Here is a 16,956-nt window from a genome sequence, read left to right on the forward strand (position 1 = left end):
TTGGTGGTAGAGTACCCGGGCGGCGGGATGTCGGTGGGAAATTAGAGTATGGGTATCTTGTGAAGAAGCGAAAAATGGGAGGTCTACAAACTTGCCCGGACGAGGGTGGACGCCGGCGGTGTGATGAGACTGAGGATGAGAAAGTGAAAGATTCACTCGCAACGGAGGAGGAAGCGAGGGATGGAGTGAAGGAGGGGAGGAACAATGATGGAAGGGATTCTCCCGATACAACAAGGGGGGTGAGGGGAGTAGTGGTCGGCGTCCGTTATCTTTTTTTCCTTTTGTCAGGCCCGAGGGCAAGTGGACTTCAATTGGAATGGCCGGATCACCGACTTCACATCCACGATTTCCAAGGTTCCCACGGTTCCTTTGATGCGGGCAAGGGGCAATCGAGAGGCACCGAAAAAAAGTGGACAGTTGCCGCGTTGTTCGCGGTCAGAAACGCAACTGTTGAATCGGCTGGCAGCTGCACCCCTGTCACGTCTGCCGCGACCCGCATGTTGATTCTCAACCAAACACTTGGTCTAACCCCAAAGGAACTAGCGCCCCGCCTTCTTGGTGCCCCACGATTTTCCAGGTGACGTTGAGAAGTCCCGATACAAGAGCCTTCCCCGAGGGGAGGAAAGCTTCAGTTTCCACTCAATGCCCACTCAACATCCACGACATCCATCCGCTTGTACTACTCTGTCTCACCTCGACGACTCCGTCACTCCATCTCAGGTTCACTTCAGCAACAACGGACTTTCTGCGACGACCCGGCTTGAGAGAGAAGAAGCGATCTGAAGTCAAAGCACAGCACAGCATGGTGTTGTGGTGCCATGACGCTGTCAGGTGGTGGGGAATTTAGGGTCAGCTCGGTTCGAAATCTATTTCCTTTTTTTGCCTGGGCTCTTCCTAGCCGCTGAAGCAACAGAATACCGAAAGTCCTTTTGATGACAATGGATCGCTGAATTCCATCACCCAATCCCCCAAGAAACAAACAGCATCAACCGCCAAACGCTGAGCCGACACCACCGCGATACTGCTCCTACACATCTCGAAGATCTGATCACTCGAAAAACATGCGAACTGGCCCATAGTATCACATAGTAAAAAAAACATATGAACCGCGTTTGCCGGCAGAACACGTGTGCAGCTGGTGTTTCGGATGGGAGAAGAGAGTCGAGTCCACATTGGCTGCAAGGTTACATGGAATGTGATGCCCTTGGGCAGCATTGAGGATACCCAGAAGTAAATATTCACAGAACCTGTTGTTGTGCACACTGAAAAGAACTTTGTGAAGTTTTGGAGTAGACTTACAAGTTCATGGAGAGACCATGGACAGTCAGCACGAGTCCGCCGCTCGACCGAGACCGATGAGACGGGAATCTTCGAAAAGTCGAAGTCCTCGCTGCCCCACGTAAAGTTGTACCAGTACAAGATGGTGGGGGAGTCAAAGTGGAGGAAGGCGGAGGTGCGGTGGGCTCCATTTTTGACAGGTGGGTCCGAGGACCCTTGGGGTTGGTTGGCGGGGCCCAGACCAAGACCAGGGACAACGCATGAAGCGAAGGCGGAAGCAACCACCACCACACACGGCTCTTGGGATGACAGGGGTTGGGAAGCTGCGCGCCGCTCACCCACCGTGTGCCGGTCCCTTCCCCAACAAGATGCCAAAAAATTTGGCGAGGCAAGAACAAACCGGTTGTGATCCAAGGTTCCTCGGGCTTTCGGAACTTGGGAAGAGTCCATGGATTGGGACTCTGTCTTTCGTTGTTGAGATCGGCAACCGAGTTTCAACGGCTTCTCCCCATCCTCCAACCCGAAGACCAAAAATTGGAAACCCGCCATAGAGGGGTCGTGTTTCCTGTTCCTGACCCAAAAGCACAAGTCCACTTCACACCGCCCTGCCCTCGCTTGGCCAATTCCTCCTCCCTCATCCTCTCTCCCTCTATCCAATCCTCCTCCTTCTTCCCCTCCCTCAGACCATACCATACCATTCTTCCTCACCTTGACTTTGGGACTCGACGTCTAGGGCAGGTTCCGAGTTCCCTTCCACTTCCATTGACACGGCCTTGTCTCGTAATTCGAGGGGCGTTGCTTCGGTCGTTTTTCTTCTTGCAGTGACGAAGAATAACACATTCGTTGCTGTGCAGCATTGCGTTCTGGTGCGTTTCCTCCTCCGTCAGCTTCAAAGCCTCTGAAACAACAGAACAAGAGCCATTGACACCCAACAACAGCAGCACCCGATTCTCTAGATACCCGCCTCATCTACCATCATAATGTATCCGACCGGCACCGCCACAGGGCAGCAAACGGGCGCTGCCACGCCTCGCTCCCAGGCCTCTTTGCGGCCCCTCACTCTCTCCCACGGCTCTCTCGAGACGTCCTTCTTAATATCCACCGCCCTGCACTTCCAGGCATCGCGGCTCAAGGAGGCTTTCATTGCGACTCTCCCTGCCCCAACTGACGAGCTGGCCCAAGATGATGAGCCGTCTTCGGTGCCAGAGCTTGTCGCGAGGTACATGGGCTACATCGCTGACAAGGTGATCGAAGGCGAGGAGACGGGCCCAGGATCGGGGGAGGAGGTGCTCAAGATCATCCTCAACGAGTTCGAGCGGGCCTTCCTCCAGGGCAATGACGTTCATGCTCTGGTAGCTACCCTGCCCGGCATCGATGCCAAGAAGCGGGAGGTGGTGCGGTCCTACTTCGCCGCGAGGTCGGCGACGAACCGCGCCATGAAGGAGCACGAGTCAGCCTTGCTCCGGGCGGCCGGTGACGGCGAGGCCAAGCTCTACAACATCTTCGGTGGCCAGGGTAACATCGAGGAGTACTTCGAGGAGCTCCGCGAGCTCTATCAGACATACCCGTCGTTCGTCAGTGATCTCATCAGCTCATCGGCCGAGCTGCTGCAGACCCTGTCGAGCCACCCCAGCGCCGACAAGCTCTACTCCAAGGGCCTGGACGTCATGGCGTGGTTGCACCACCCCGAAGCTACTCCTGACGTTGACTACCTCGTTTCCGCCCCGGTCAGCTTCCCGCTCATCGGTCTCGTCCAACTGGCCCACTACCAGGTCACCTGTAAGGTGATGGGTCTCCATCCCGGCCAGCTCCGCGAGCGTATCAGCGGCACGACTGGCCACTCACAGGGTGTTGTCCTGGCCGCCATCACAGCCGCCACCGACTCGTGGGAGTCATTCGAGGAGCTCGCCAAGTCAGCGCTCACCATCCTCTTCTGGATCGGCGCTCGTAGCCAGCAAACCTTCCCCATCACGTCAATGAATCCGTCCATGCTTCAGGAGGCGATTGACAATGGCGAGGGTACCCCGACGCCCATGCTGAGCATCCGCGATCTTTCCCAGGCCGAGGTGCAAAAACACATCAACCAGACGAACAAGTACCTCCCCGAGGACCAGCACATTTCCATCTCGCTCATCAACAGCCCGCGCAACTTGGTTGTCGCTGGTCCTCCGCGGTCTCTGTGTGGTCTTAACGCCCAGCTGAGAAAGGTCAAGGCCCCCACCGGCCTCGACCAGACCCGCGTGCCACACAACGAGAGGAAGGTCCGCTTTGCCAACCGCTTCCTGCCCATCACGGCTCCGTTCCACAGCAAGTACCTCGCCAACGCCACTGCCCTGATCGACGAGGACCTCAAGGACGTGGAAATCGATGTGTCGCGCCTCGCCATCCCCGTCTACGACACTAACACTGGCAAGGATGTCCGGGAAGAGGTCAAGGGCAACGTCGTGCCCGCATTGGTCCGCATGATCACCAATGATCCCGTCCACTGGGAGAAGGCAACTGTCTTCCCCGGTGCCACGCACATTCTTGACTTTGGGCCAGGCGGCGTCTCCGGGATGGGCGTGCTCACTAGCAGGAACAAGGACGGTACCGGCGTCCGCGTCATTCTGGCTGGCAGCTTGGCGGGTACCGTTTCGGAGGTCGGCTACAAGTCAGAGTTGTTCGACCGGGATGAGGAGAACGCCGTCAAGTACGCCGTTGACTGGGTCAAGGAATACGGTCCGAGACTGGTCAAGACGTCGAGCGGCCAAACTTTTGTGGACACCAAGATGAGCAGACTGCTCGGCCTTCCCCCGCTCATGGTTGCTGGTATGACGCCGACCACCGTCCCCTGGGACTTCGTCGCCGCTACCATGAACGCGGGCTACCAGATTGAGCTGGCCGGCGGTGGTTACTACAACGCCAAGACCATGACTGAGGCCATTTCCAAGATCGAAAAGGCCATCCCTCCAGGCCGCGGCATCACCGTCAACCTCATCTACGTCAATCCCCGCGCCATGGCCTGGCAGATCCCGCTGCTTGGCCGTCTGCGCGCCGAGGGTGTGCCGATCCAGGGCCTGACAATTGGCGCCGGCGTGCCATCCATCGAGGTGGCCCAGGAGTACATCGAGACTCTCGGCCTCAAGCACATCTCGTTCAAGCCCGGCTCGACTGACGCCATCCAGGCCGTCATCAACATTGCCAAGGCCAACCCGAAGTTCCCTGTGATCCTGCAGTGGACCGGCGGTCGTGGCGGCGGTCACCACTCGTACGAGGACTTCCATGCGCCCATCCTTGCTATGTACAGCCGCATCCGCCGCCAGGAGAACATCATCCTTGTTGCGGGTAGCGGTTTCGGCGGCGCTGAAGACACCTATCCCTACCTCACTGGTGCTTGGTCCACCAAGTACGGCTACCCGCCCATGCCCTTTGACGGTTGCTTGTTTGGCAGCCGCATGATGGTTGCAAAGGAGGCCCATACTAGCCCGGCCGCCAAGCAGGCCATCGTCGACGCCCCTGGTGTCGACGACAGTGAGTGGGAGAAGACGTACAAGGGTCCGGCTGGCGGTATCATTACCGTCAGGTCCGAGATGGGTGAGCCGATCCATAAGCTCGCCACCCGCGGCGTGCTCTTCTGGGCCGAGATGGATCAGAAGATCTTCAGCCTTCCCAAGGAGAAGCGTGTTGCTGAGCTCAAGAAGAACCGCGACTACATCATCAGGAAGCTCAATGCCGACTTCCAGAAGGTTTGGTTCGGTCGCAACAAGGCGGGAGAGGTTGTTGATCTTGAGGACATGACGTACGGCGAGGTGGTCCGTCGCATGGTCGAACTCCTGTACGTCAAGGACGAGGGCCGCTGGATCGACCCCTCGTTCGCCAGGCTCACAGGCGACTTCATTCACCGCGTCGAGGAACGCTTCACCAGCACACCCGGCCAGCCCTCGCGCCTCCAGAGCTATGCCGACCTGGACGAACCCTACAAGGCCGTTGATGAGATCCTCTCGCACTACCCCGAAGCCGAGACGCAGCTCATTAGCGCCCAGGACGTGCAGCACTTCCTGCTGCTCTGCCAGCGCCGTGGTCAGAAGCCTGTTACTTTCGTCCCTGCTCTCGACGAAAACTTCGAGTTCTTTTTCAAGAAGGACTCCCTCTGGCAGTCGGAGGACCTCGGCGCCGTCATTGATAAGGATGTCGGCAGAACCTGCATTCTCCAGGGCCCCATGGCCGCCAAGCACTCTACCAAGGTGGATGAGCCGATCAAGGACATCCTCGACGGTATCCATAACGGCCACATTGCCGGCCTCAAGCGTGACCTTTACGGAGGTGATGATTCCAAGATCCCGACGATTGAGTACTTTGGTGGCACCCTTCTTGAACCCGAGCCTGTTTCGCAGATTGATGGCCTCACTATCAACAGGGACAAGAAGAAGCACACCTTCCGCCTGTCCGCGTTGCCCTCAGCCCCGCTGCCGTCGCTTGAGTCGTGGATCTCGCTGCTGGCCGGGCCTACCAGGAACTGGCGTTACGCCCTGTTGCAATCGGACATCATCGTCCAAGGTCAAAAGTACCAGACAAACCCGATGAAGCGCATCTTCGCCCCGGTGCGAGGTCTCTATGTTGAGATCCTTGAGCCTGAGGATCCTTCCAAGACGGTCATCGTTGTCAAGGAGCAGCCCCGCCCCAACCGTTACGTCGATGTCATTGAGGTCAAGCTCGACGGCGAGAATGAGATTGTCGTCAACCTCATCAAGGACACGACAGCACTTGGCAAGCCCGTGGCCCTTCCTTTGCGCTTCATCTACAGGCCTGAGGCTGGCTACGCGCCCATCCACGAGGTTATGGAGGGCCGTAACGACCGCATCAAGGAGTTCTACTGGCGCGCGTGGTTCGGCGATGACCCGCTTGACCTGGACTCTCCGGTCACGAGCAAGTTCGACGGTGGCTCGACGGTCATCACAGGCGAGGCCATCAACGAGTTCGTCCATGCCGTGGGCAACACGGGCGAGGCCTTCGTTGATCGTCCTGAAAAGACCATGTACGCGCCGATGGACTTCGCCATTGTCGTCGGTTGGAAGGCCATCACAAAGCCCATCTTCCCGCGCACCATTGACGGTGACCTGCTCAAGTTGGTCCACCTCTCGAACCAGTTCCGGATGATGCCGGGCGCCGAACCCCTCAAAAAGGGCGACGTGGTGTCGACCACTGCTCAGATTAATGCCGTCATCAACCAAGATTCAGGCAAGATGGTCGAGGTCTGCGGCACCATCACGCGCGATGGAAAGCCGGTCATGGAGGTGACGTCGCAGTTCCTGTACCGCGGCGTCTACACCGACTTCGAGAACACGTTCCAGCGCAAGTACGAGACGCCTATGCAGGTGCACCTCGCCACGACCAAGGACGTGGCCGTCCTCCGCTCCAAGCAGTGGTTCGTATTGGACGACGTGGCGAACCCTGACGAGCTTCTCGGCCAGACGCTCATCTTCCGCCTTCAGAGCCTGGTCCGCTTCAAGAACAAGACCGTCTTCAGCCATGTTGAAACGCGTGGACAGGTCCTCGTCGAGCTGCCCACCAAGGAGATCATCCAGATTGCCACGGTCGACTACGAGGCTGGAGAGTCCCACGGCAACCCGGTCATCGACTACCTTGAGCGCCACGGCTCCTCCATTGAGCAACCCGTCCACTTCGAGAACCCCATCCCGCTTGGCGGCAAGAAGCCTCTGCCGCTCCGTGCCCCGGCCTCGAATGAGACGTATGCACGCGTCTCGGGCGATTACAACCCGATTCACGTGTCTCGCGTGTTTGCCGCCTATGCTAACCTCCCTGGCACAATCACGCACGGCATGTACTCGAGCGCCGCCGTCCGTAGCCTCGTTGAGACATGGGCCGCCGAGAACAAGATCGGCCGCTTCCGCAGCTTCCACGCTTCGCTCACTGGCATGGTCCTTCCCAACGATGACATCAGCGTCAGGCTGCAGCATGTTGGCATGATTGCCGGCCGGAAGATCATCAAGGTTGAAGCCGTCAACAAGGAGACCGAGGAGAAGGTCCTTGTGGGTGAAGCGGAGATCGAGCAACCCGTCACTGCCTACGTGTTCACGGGCCAGGGCTCTCAGGAACAGGGCATGGGCATGGACCTGTACGAGAGCAGCCCGGTAGCTCGGGAGGTTTGGGATCGCGCCGACAAGTACCTCATGGATACTTATGGTGAGTTTTGCTTTAATGCCTGGTTCCTTGTAACTATTCTAACATGTCTCAGGTTTCGCGATCACCAACATCGTCAGGAACAACCCCAAGGAACTCACGATCCACTTCGGCGGTCCACGTGGAAAGGCCATCCGGGCCAACTACATGGCAATGACCTTCGAGACGGTGGGTGCCGACGGAACCGTCAAGTCGGAGCGCATCTTCAAGGATATCGACGAGAATACGCCATTCTACACCTATCGCTCGCCCACTGGTCTGCTCTCGGCCACGCAGTTCACCCAGCCGGCCCTAACCCTCATGGAGAAGGCCAGCTTCGAGGATATGAAGGCCAAGGGTCTGGTCCCGCGCGACAGCACCTTTGCCGGCCATTCGCTCGGCGAGTACTCTGCCCTCGCTGCTCTGGCTGATGTCATGCCGATCGAGTCGCTCGTCTCGGTCGTCTTCTACCGCGGCCTGACCATGCAAGTTGCGGTTGAGCGCGACGCTAGCGGCCGCTCTAACTACAGCATGTGCGCCGTCAACCCCAGCCGCATCAGCAAGACGTTCAACGAGGAGGCGCTCCGCTTCGTCGTTAACAATGTGGCCGAGACGACGGGTTGGCTCTTGGAGATTGTCAACTACAACATTGCCAACCAGCAGTACGTGTGCGCCGGTGATCTCCGCGCCCTCGATACTCTCACGGGCGTGACCAACTACCTCAAGGCCATGCGCATAGACATTGAGCAGATGCGCAAGGAGTTCCAGCCTGAGGATGTCAAGGCCAAGCTGGTGGACATCATCAGGGCTTGCGCCCAGGCAACCGAGGCCAAGCCGAAGCCCCTGGAGCTGCAGCGCGGCTTTGCCACCATCCCGCTCCGCGGCATCGATGTGCCGTTCCACTCGACATTCCTTCGGTCTGGTGTCAAGCCGTTCCGTAGCTTCCTGCTCAAGAAGATCAACAAGACCACCATCGACCCGGCCAAGCTCATTGGCAAGTACATTCCCAATGTGACGGCCAAGCCGTTCGCCATTACCAAGGAGTACTTTGAGGACGTGTACCGCCTCACCAACTCGCCCAAGATTGGCCACATTCTGGCCAACTGGGAGAAGTATCAGGACGACAGTGGTGTGCTGAGCGATGTGTCGGATGCCACGAGCAGCGGAGCTAATAACACCAATGGTTTTGTCATGGTCAACGATGCCAGCGGGACGGATAGCAGCAGCGGTCAGGACTCAGAGTGAAGAGTTTGGAGTTGAAGAAAAGGGGGTTTGCTTACGGGGGAGGAAAGGAGGATTTCTCACTTTATGGTTGCACGGGTTACGAAGTCATTTTAATGTCTGTTTTTATGTGGTGTTAGGGACACTGGTGTTCGTTAGGGCATAGACGCTGAATCATCAAGTCATGTTAGAATTGCCGCAATCGCGTCCCTCTGGTGTGATTTATATTCTGTTGATCTGTGACGTGTAGAGTCTAGTTGGACTTCACGGCCGAGGTCATAGGTAGACGTGACGTGGGAAGAATAGAGCACATCAGTCACGCTGGTTCAGCATCAACCGAAGGGGGTCCAGACTCGAGAAGACAGATATTCCTGGTCCGTCGTTGTATTTCCTAGACCGATGTTGGATCATCTTATCAGAAACCGAATTGTCGCCCATGATGAAAGGAATCCTTGTCCTTCGCCTGTGAACTCCGCGTCACAACCAGACCATAGCCTGTTCCGCGTCCAACGCCCATGCCAAGAATGCTTCCATTTGCACAAGCTATTGACTTGTTAAAGAAATCAGCAAGGATAGTAGGAAAAAAAAAAGGCCCATATCCCAACCAAACTACCTAATAACTCCCGTGCTTTCCAAATTGCAAATGATTGTGTGTTATTGCTCAAATGCATGGTGATGTCCTGTGTCCCTGCCTTGAAGTTCGTGTGTTTTTGAAGCCAGACTAATAATCCCAAACTACCTGATCCAAAATGATGACAATGATGACCATGATACTCGTAATAGCCCATTCCAATTCAATGCCCAAACAAATCCTTCCATCCATCCATGCAAATATGTTCCATTCCTCCAAATCCAAACTTGGGGACGATGATAAAACTAAGATTGACGTGGTACCGAGGGCCAAAAAGGAAAAAAAAAAAAAAAAAAAAAAAAAAAAAAAAAAAAAAGGAATGATGAGGTGCGCAGTCCAAAGAACGCCCGCTCCACGCTTGACATGCAGTTGTTTGTTGCCGACAAAATTCAGAATGAAAACAAAGGAAACAAAAACAAGATTAGGAGACAAACAGATAGGCAGACAGACAAGGAAAAAAAGGGTAAAGGGAAAAAGAGATGCTAACAAAGTTTGTGCTAGTAACACAGGGGAGGGGTTGTATTAGCGTCAAGAGATGAAGGGAAACAAAAGATAGAGTAATGATGATGGTGATAATGGTATCGCCGTGAAGTAGTTGGTTGATGTGGGCAGGATAGCTGCCACAACGACAACAACCACGACTCGACAACTCTGAACTTCGACCACAACCAAGGTCGATTCGGTTCGGCAGCTCGCACAACCGGACTCGGCAACCCGCTGACTGACTGACGTCGGAGCAGGCGATCTTCGACACAACGGCAACAACCGCGAAGAAACGCAAGAAAGACAAAGCTCCCTAGCGGCTCGTCCCGTCCCTGTCCCGTCCCGTCTCGTTCCGTCCTGTCCGATGCCCAACGATGCGTCCAAACCATGCGACTATCCGCGGGTTCAAGTATCGAAAGTCATTCCAAGACAGATAGATCGAGTCGGGCGTGGGTCGGGTCAGGTCAAGCCAAATCAAAGGGTGCTTTTCCTTTTTTTCTCGCAAGTCGTCGTCACATTGTCGCCCAAGGTTCGAGAGAAAACCACATGTGCCCCAGGTCGTCAAAATCAAGCAGAGCCGAGCCGAGTCGAGCCAAGCCAATCCAAACCATCCAAGACTAATCGTAGCCCAAGTCGTGTCGTGTCGTGATGATTGCTCTCGTGGTCGGGTATCGGTGGTCGTCGCGGCAGCTGCGGCAAGGCGTTGTACAACGAAGACGAGTAGCCGGGCCCTTCCGTTCCGTTCCGTTCCGTTCCCTCCTGTCCCATCCCTCCGAATCATCCATTCAATCCCCCAACACCTCCGGTTCCCCAACCACCGAGAAAGATCCCAGTGTCGCCCGGCCGTCCCTTCGGTTCCGCCCCGGTCGGTCCGGGCCTCGAGTGGGTCGGTCGCAAATGTGGGTCCTCGGGCATCGGGCTCCACTCCTGCCCCCTGTCCCCCCTGCGCCGGGCGTGCCGTGGCTTCGGTTTCGGGCAGCATTGCACAGCAACACGTGGCGCCCGATCCGATGTCGACAGACACCTACCAGCACAGAAGTCAGGGGAAGGAAGCAAGTGCAAGGAGCCAAATAACGCGAAAGGAGTTTGTTTGCGATCCGATCGTGACGCCAGATTGAGTCGATCCGATCGGGCCGGCCGGAACTCGGGAGAGGGTGGAATGGGATGTGGAAGACCAAAGGAGAGAAAAGAGAGACAGACCTGAAGTGTGCATGCACACACAGACACTGAGCCTGGATGAGTCGAAAGTGCCGGTGCAAGTGTTGGTGCACATGCAAGTGCAGCGCGTTGCCGGAGCACCACACCGCACCGCCGCCCCAGCAGCAGCACACCGCCACTATCGTCACCCGGACATCAGGCCCTTAACATGCACGCCGAGCTCGCCGCCGTCGCGGTCAGCGGATCCCTCAAACACCACACCGCCACTACGTCATTGACACCACCACCGCACCACCATCAACCCCCACGAATGTTCCCCTTACATCCCGCCAAAACGCAACCCCTCCTCCCCTTTCCATCGCGCTACGCCGCTACCGCACGGGCGGTCCAGGGGTTGGCACGCAAGGGGCTGGGGATCGCGGGGGTGACGGGACGCGAGCTCGGGTCGTAGATGCTGGTGGGACGGGAGGCGGGTTCGTTGGAGTTTCGGCGGAGGAAGCGGCCCGAGAAGACCTGGTGCAGGAAGAAGCTCTTGGGGCTGGAGCTGGCCTCGGGGATGGAGGAGGAGAGGAAGGGGAGGGGGATATGGTGGTGAGATTTCCGCCTCTCCTTGGCGGCGGCGGCGGCAGGCTTTTGCCACCGCTCGCGGATGCAGTCGTCGACGAGGGCCATGAGGCCGGTGGCCATGATGACGCTGAAGGGAGGTACAAGTTAGCATCGTGATGAGTGATTCACTGGAAAGATAGAAGACTTACTCAGCAACGTCCGTCACGGCGTCGATCACCGACTCATCGGCGATCCACATGAAACACGGCGGGATCCAGCCACCGGCAGCCTCGTCAGCCATGACCTGCGACGGGGAACGGGTCTCAGGCACGATGTGCGCCACAGGGGCGGACGAATCGTCGTCGCGGATGAGGTGGAACGAGACGGTGCCCAGCTGCTTGTCGACAGACCGGCGCCAGGCATAGTTGTGGCCCCACCACTCGAACTCATACCGCTTCTTCCCCTTGGTGCCGCGACGGGTCAGGTCCACGCGGGCATAGTTGCTGAACTCGAGCTTGAGGGTGTTGGTTGGCACCGGACGCGGTGGGGCCTTGGTGAGCAGGCGGCTGTCAAGGGACAGACGCGACGACCAGTTCGAATGGGACGTGCTGGGCCGCCGAGGCGCAGCATCAGCAGCGCCATCGGACCAGGCACGGCGCAGGGTGGGCTTCTTGCCGCTGAGGGACCAGAAGGCCGTCGACATAGTTCGCCTGAGGGTGGGCTTGGCGTCGATGGGGCCAGGGGCAGTGACGGGCCGGGCTTCTTCGTCCCGCTCCTTCGGGACAGGAGGCTCGATGAACTTGAGCTTGGAGTTGCAGACCTCGCGGCCCGAACCGCGATGGTAACGGCGGAGGGAGAACTGGCGACGGTGGAGATCGTACATACGCAGGTGGAAGAGCTGGTAGGCGACGCGGCGACGGGACCCGGTAATGACGGTATCGACACGGAGCTGCATGTTGCCATCCTCACTGCACTCATCATGGCGGACCGTCAAGCGGTTCAGGGAGGGGAAGAGCTTGGCAAAGTCCTGGGGGCTGGGTATCCGGATGCTGGGCTCGACGGGGGCATGCTGGTAGACGGGCAGCGGAGGGATGTCACCACAGTCATAGTCGAACGAGTCGTCGAGGTCAAGATCCTCCTGGGAAGAGTTTGTGGAGGCGTAGGTATAGTCGGTGGAACGGGGAGAGATGTAGGTGGACGGGCTGACGTCGTCGCGGGAGTCATAGATATAGCGGGCCTTGTTCTCATAGGAATAGTAGTTGTCATTCGAGGCGTAGCGAGCGGAGGATGATGATGTTGTCGTCGTCGTCGTCGTCGTTGTTGTTGTTGTTGATTGGGGATACTGCTTGTGGTGGTGGGAGGGGCGAGGAGACTCGGACACGGAGGTAGGGGCGGTAGAGTTGGAAGTGTACGAGGCATAGCTCCGCTGGCTGTCCGAGTCGCTAGCGGAGCTCGAAGGTTGCCTTCGGGGATAGGCGGTAGCAGCCATCTTGTGAGCCTGAGTGTTGTGAAAAACACCTGCTCAGGGGATAGCTGTGTGTTTGTGAGGAGTTGGAGTGTGGTTGTGTGTGAGTGAGAGCGGAGGTGTGTGTGAGGGAGAAATCCCCTGAAGAGGAGGTGAGGAGGGGAAGTGCGCCAAGGTTATAAGTGAGGATGCCGGTTGTGAGGCATGGATCAAGTTAATGGTCTGTGTGAAAGTGAGAGTGGGTATGACGGGATGGTGGCGTGGGGTCGACGAAGTACCAAGCAAGGCATGTGTGTGTAAGGCGAGCAGGTACGTACCCCGTACTATCGGTGCAGATTTGCTGCGGTGCATATGGCTGCGGTGCATGGCGGGTGTGTTGTCGAGGTTGCAGCTCGTTAGCGTTGCAGACATCGGGTTGGAGTCGGGCACCCGGGCATTGACGCGGGGAGCTGTGTTGTCAAGCACCCAAGCTTGACCCAAGCCAAGCCTGACAGCCCAGACAAGCGGGCAGACGGTCACGACAGCGGCACCTCAATTGGAACCTTCAACCTATAGGTACTTGTCCGGAGCTAGGTTATTAGCATGTAAAATGGATGTATGTACATACTGTTGGAATCTCGTCTCCCTTCCCGTGAAGTGAGTAATACCATCTCTCATGATTACCTGTGAATCAACTGAAGCGTGCATCGCCCCCGTGGTTGGTGTCAAACCCTGCAGCCGGCCGCTCCCGCGCCGCCGCCACAAGGTGCTGGGCGAAGGCGAAGTCCGGGGTAATGGTGCCAATGGATGACCTTGGATGAGACCTTGAACGAGGTCGAGTTCATGACAACCGCCATCATGGTTTGTTCAGTGTTGCTTGCTCCGAAAAGCCGCCCGCTCGTGGCTCATGTTGTGCGACCAGAACAAAATCCATTGGCCGGAAAATAATCCCACAAGCCGCGCTTTTTTGATTGGCCAGTTCCCCATCTCTGTGTCCCGATTGGGCAGCCACCCCTCCCCCCGTCGTTGCTACTCTTTTGAGGGTTTGCTCCTGCCTTCAAGTCCTCAGGTCTCTCTCTGCTGTGTCTCGATGGTTTCACAAAAGTCACTTTGTGTGTGGGGGCCAGCCACAGTGACTGCCAGTGACCACCAGCGACAGTCAAGTGACGGCCAAGTGAGATTTCTCCGCAGTCCTGGCCACGCCACAATCCTCTGCGGCATCTTCTGCGGCTGGTGGGTGGGCCCACCTGCTCCTCCAGACTTCGTGTCATGCCATCCCAATGGCACCAAATCACGGCAGATGAGGAAGGTACGAGAAATCCCATATTTACAAAAAAAATCTGGCAACCACGAGACTCCACGAAAGCAGCCGGCGCTGCTTTGTTTTTCTCTCTTTTCTTTTCTTCCACAATTTCAATGCCACGGGTGCCGCTCCCAGCTTCACGCAAATCATCACATGCCACAATCCCCATGACATGCTTCCTCAGCTGGCCTCTTGGCCATATCTCTAAGGTTCTATTGACATCATAATGGCAAGCTCTATGGCGATTTCCTCGAGGCAGACTCGAGCTTCGTGGACATGTTGACGACGCCGTGGCCACCGTGGACGATGCTAAGAACTCGACTGCACCCCTATCTGGAATAACCTGGCCCCGAACAGCCAGTCTCAAGCCCTGCTACGCCAGCCCATCGCCGGCGCTCCAGTACGTGGCAGTTCGTCCGGGCTGCCATTTCGAGCTCTGTTTTCGCAGTGCCGCTGCCAGGCTGCCCAACGCGACCTCATCAACGGGTCCATGAGGCTGTCGACCCCGACGCCTTGTTATTGGCTGGCCCAGATCGTGGGGCAGACTCCGATCTGCGTCAGCAACCTGATCCAATCGGTTGGTGTCACCAACCGTCCTGTCAAGACTTGCTGCGCTTTTGGCCTTTTCAGGACCGTCGAGGGCTGCGTGAACTGCTCTCTCTGCTTTCTTGAACGACGACACCTCCAGCCCAACCGCGACAACCACTCGCTGTCGGTCGATTTCTTTGGCCTGAACTCTCGAGTCGTTGGCGGTTTCATCTTGGCGCGGACCCCGTTTCCCCCCTAGAGACGACCAGCTGCTTCGCTACTGCAACCATTCCTGCGCAACCATGCAATCGGACTTGTGTCAAGCGTTCATTCGCTGGCCCTCGAGCCACAAGTCCACGCTCGCGCCCTCCTGCTCCTCTCCCATGTCTCGACCGTGACTCTTCCCCCGGAAATCCTACGTGACTCTAGCAATTTTTTCTGGGCTTGCCTCGGTTGGCTCGGCGACATTGGCTGCCAGCACAGCAAACACACACTCTGCCTGTGGTTGGCATCGGGGCCAGCATCACACCTTTGATCCCTCGACTCAATATCACTCTCACATCGCCGGCCCGGCACGATCGCCTGGCCTCGCCGCGACCGAACCCGGGTTCTCACGAAGTGAAGAAAACTGCAGGACTATGCTGTTCCTTAACGCTTGCTTGCCGAATTGCGCAGATTATCTCGCAACAAACCCTACTCACCGGTCGTCCGGTTGTGCTGCCATCGGGCCCAGCCGAAGACACTATGTATGGCGTTCCATCAGGAAGAACTTGCTCCCGGCATCGGGTCACGCACCACACGTTCAGGACCCCCCAATCCGGTACTCCGTATATAACTCCACCATCCCGTGACGAGTCGGGGACCATCCAACTGTGAAGATGCCCCGCGCCGCCCTCCACCCGCACCCGGCACACTCGTTTCGGCAACCGAGCCATTGAGTCTGCCATCCAACCTCCTGATCTGCACTTCTGGCTCGACCGTTGAATGGGGGAACGTGGGAGCAATCCTACCTCGTTGTCATGGGAGGAGGCGGGTTGCGTGACGGCGATGGCTGCTTCCTGGCCGTTGAATCTGGCACGTGGTGATGGCCGTCTCCGTAGGTTGAAGAGTGATAAAGGTCCCTTAAACAACCATCAAGATGAGAATCATCATAGTAGGATCGTAGCATGCCTGTCCCATCAGGCATTACTAGAGCCTGGGGAATAGATTTGACAACGCTCTTGGTTGAACTCTGTGTCGGATATCACATGAGCACAACAGCCTGTGTCTCTATGTCGATGAAGGCTTGACGGGGGACAGAGTTGGCTTGTCACTTTGTCAGCAATTTACTGTGTATTACTCTCTACCTGGGTGTATTGGCATCCGATATGGCGTAGCCCAGTTCTTCTCATTCCCGCTATCTCTCTCCCCCATTCATCATACCTACACAGGACATACCACACAGCCCACATGCCGCCTCCTTCTCCTCCTCAACATACCAATCATAACAATCAATGGCGAAGCCACCTCCCGTTTCTTTCCCTCCCTCTTGCATGCGCGACTTCTCCCATTGGCGACCAGGCTGTGCTGCCCATGTTCCATCCGCGTTTCGTCAAGGATGGGGATTGGCCGCGAGCTATTCTTGAGTTGCTAACAAACACTCCTTCCGTGGCACGGATCGTCACAGCATTCAGCCCACTTTCAGACAAACTTTTCAGTTGGGTGGTGCAGGTTTGAGGATGGATGGTGAAATATCCGCCATCCGCAAGGTAGGTTTGTATGGGGATGAAAGCTGGCTGGTTGGCTGGCTGGCTGGCTGATAATAGGCGATGGTGATAGGCATGACTGGGCGGAGCTATTCCTATGAATACTACCTTGCGGTGGTTGGGAGGAGAGGGAGTGGAATCATCTACTTGCCTGCCCTGAGTTGTTTCGTGGCCGAAGAGGTTCTCATTCCAGTCTCTGTCATTGACGAGACAGACACGGTCCGTCCACGTATAGGTGTGGGGGAGCGGGAGGTCAAAAGTGCATATTGCGATCTGATAGAGGTCGTGTTTGATTTGGTCATTGATAACAAGGTGCGTCTAGATCGGCGTGGTAGACTGTGGACGTGCGGGACGTGAAGGAGGGGGAAAGAAGAGGGTGAATGAAGTACGTCCCTGGAGATGATCAATGAGCGGAAGAGGGGCGGTCGTGTGAAATCGACTTCTTTCGTTCTTATGATAT

General features: G+C 57.0%; 4 protein-coding genes across 4 annotated transcripts; 3 read left to right on the plus strand and 1 right to left on the minus strand.

Moving 5' to 3' along the window:
- Positions 1-74: 74 nt before the first annotated feature.
- VTJ04DRAFT_5445 (uncharacterized protein) lies at positions 75-2,234 on the plus strand (the record flags this gene model as incomplete). The annotated part of the gene is made up of 3 exons (XM_069363562.1): positions 75-283; positions 2,012-2,144; positions 2,217-2,234. 3 exons carry the CDS (start codon positions 75-77, stop codon positions 2,232-2,234), a joined length of 360 nt encoding a protein of 119 aa, XP_069220396.1.
- Positions 2,235-2,258: 24 nt separating this feature from the next.
- On the plus strand, positions 2,259-8,682 carry VTJ04DRAFT_5446 (uncharacterized protein; the record flags this gene model as incomplete). The annotated part of the gene is made up of 2 exons (XM_069363563.1): positions 2,259-7,461; positions 7,514-8,682. The coding sequence occupies 2 exons, from the start codon at positions 2,259-2,261 to the stop codon at positions 8,680-8,682; spliced, it is 6,372 nt and encodes a 2,123-aa protein (XP_069220397.1).
- A 2,611-nt stretch (positions 8,683-11,293) lies between these two features.
- On the minus strand, positions 11,294-12,965 carry VTJ04DRAFT_5447 (uncharacterized protein; the record flags this gene model as incomplete). Its single annotated transcript, XM_069363564.1, has 2 exons — positions 11,294-11,624; positions 11,686-12,965. The coding sequence occupies 2 exons, from the start codon at positions 12,963-12,965 to the stop codon at positions 11,294-11,296; spliced, it is 1,611 nt and encodes a 536-aa protein (XP_069220398.1).
- A 631-nt stretch (positions 12,966-13,596) lies between these two features.
- Positions 13,597-15,010, plus strand: VTJ04DRAFT_5448 (uncharacterized protein; the record flags this gene model as incomplete). Its single annotated transcript, XM_069363565.1, has 4 exons — positions 13,597-13,711; positions 14,112-14,153; positions 14,538-14,623; positions 14,672-15,010. The coding sequence occupies 4 exons, from the start codon at positions 13,597-13,599 to the stop codon at positions 15,008-15,010; spliced, it is 582 nt and encodes a 193-aa protein (XP_069220399.1).
- Between the last annotated feature and the right edge of the window lie 1,946 nt (positions 15,011-16,956).

This window comes from Mycothermus thermophilus (genome assembly GCF_041956435.1).
Source record: "Mycothermus thermophilus strain CBS 625.91 unplaced genomic scaffold VTJ04scaffold_3, whole genome shotgun sequence".
NCBI lineage: Eukaryota > Fungi > Ascomycota > Sordariomycetes > Sordariales > Chaetomiaceae > Mycothermus > Mycothermus thermophilus.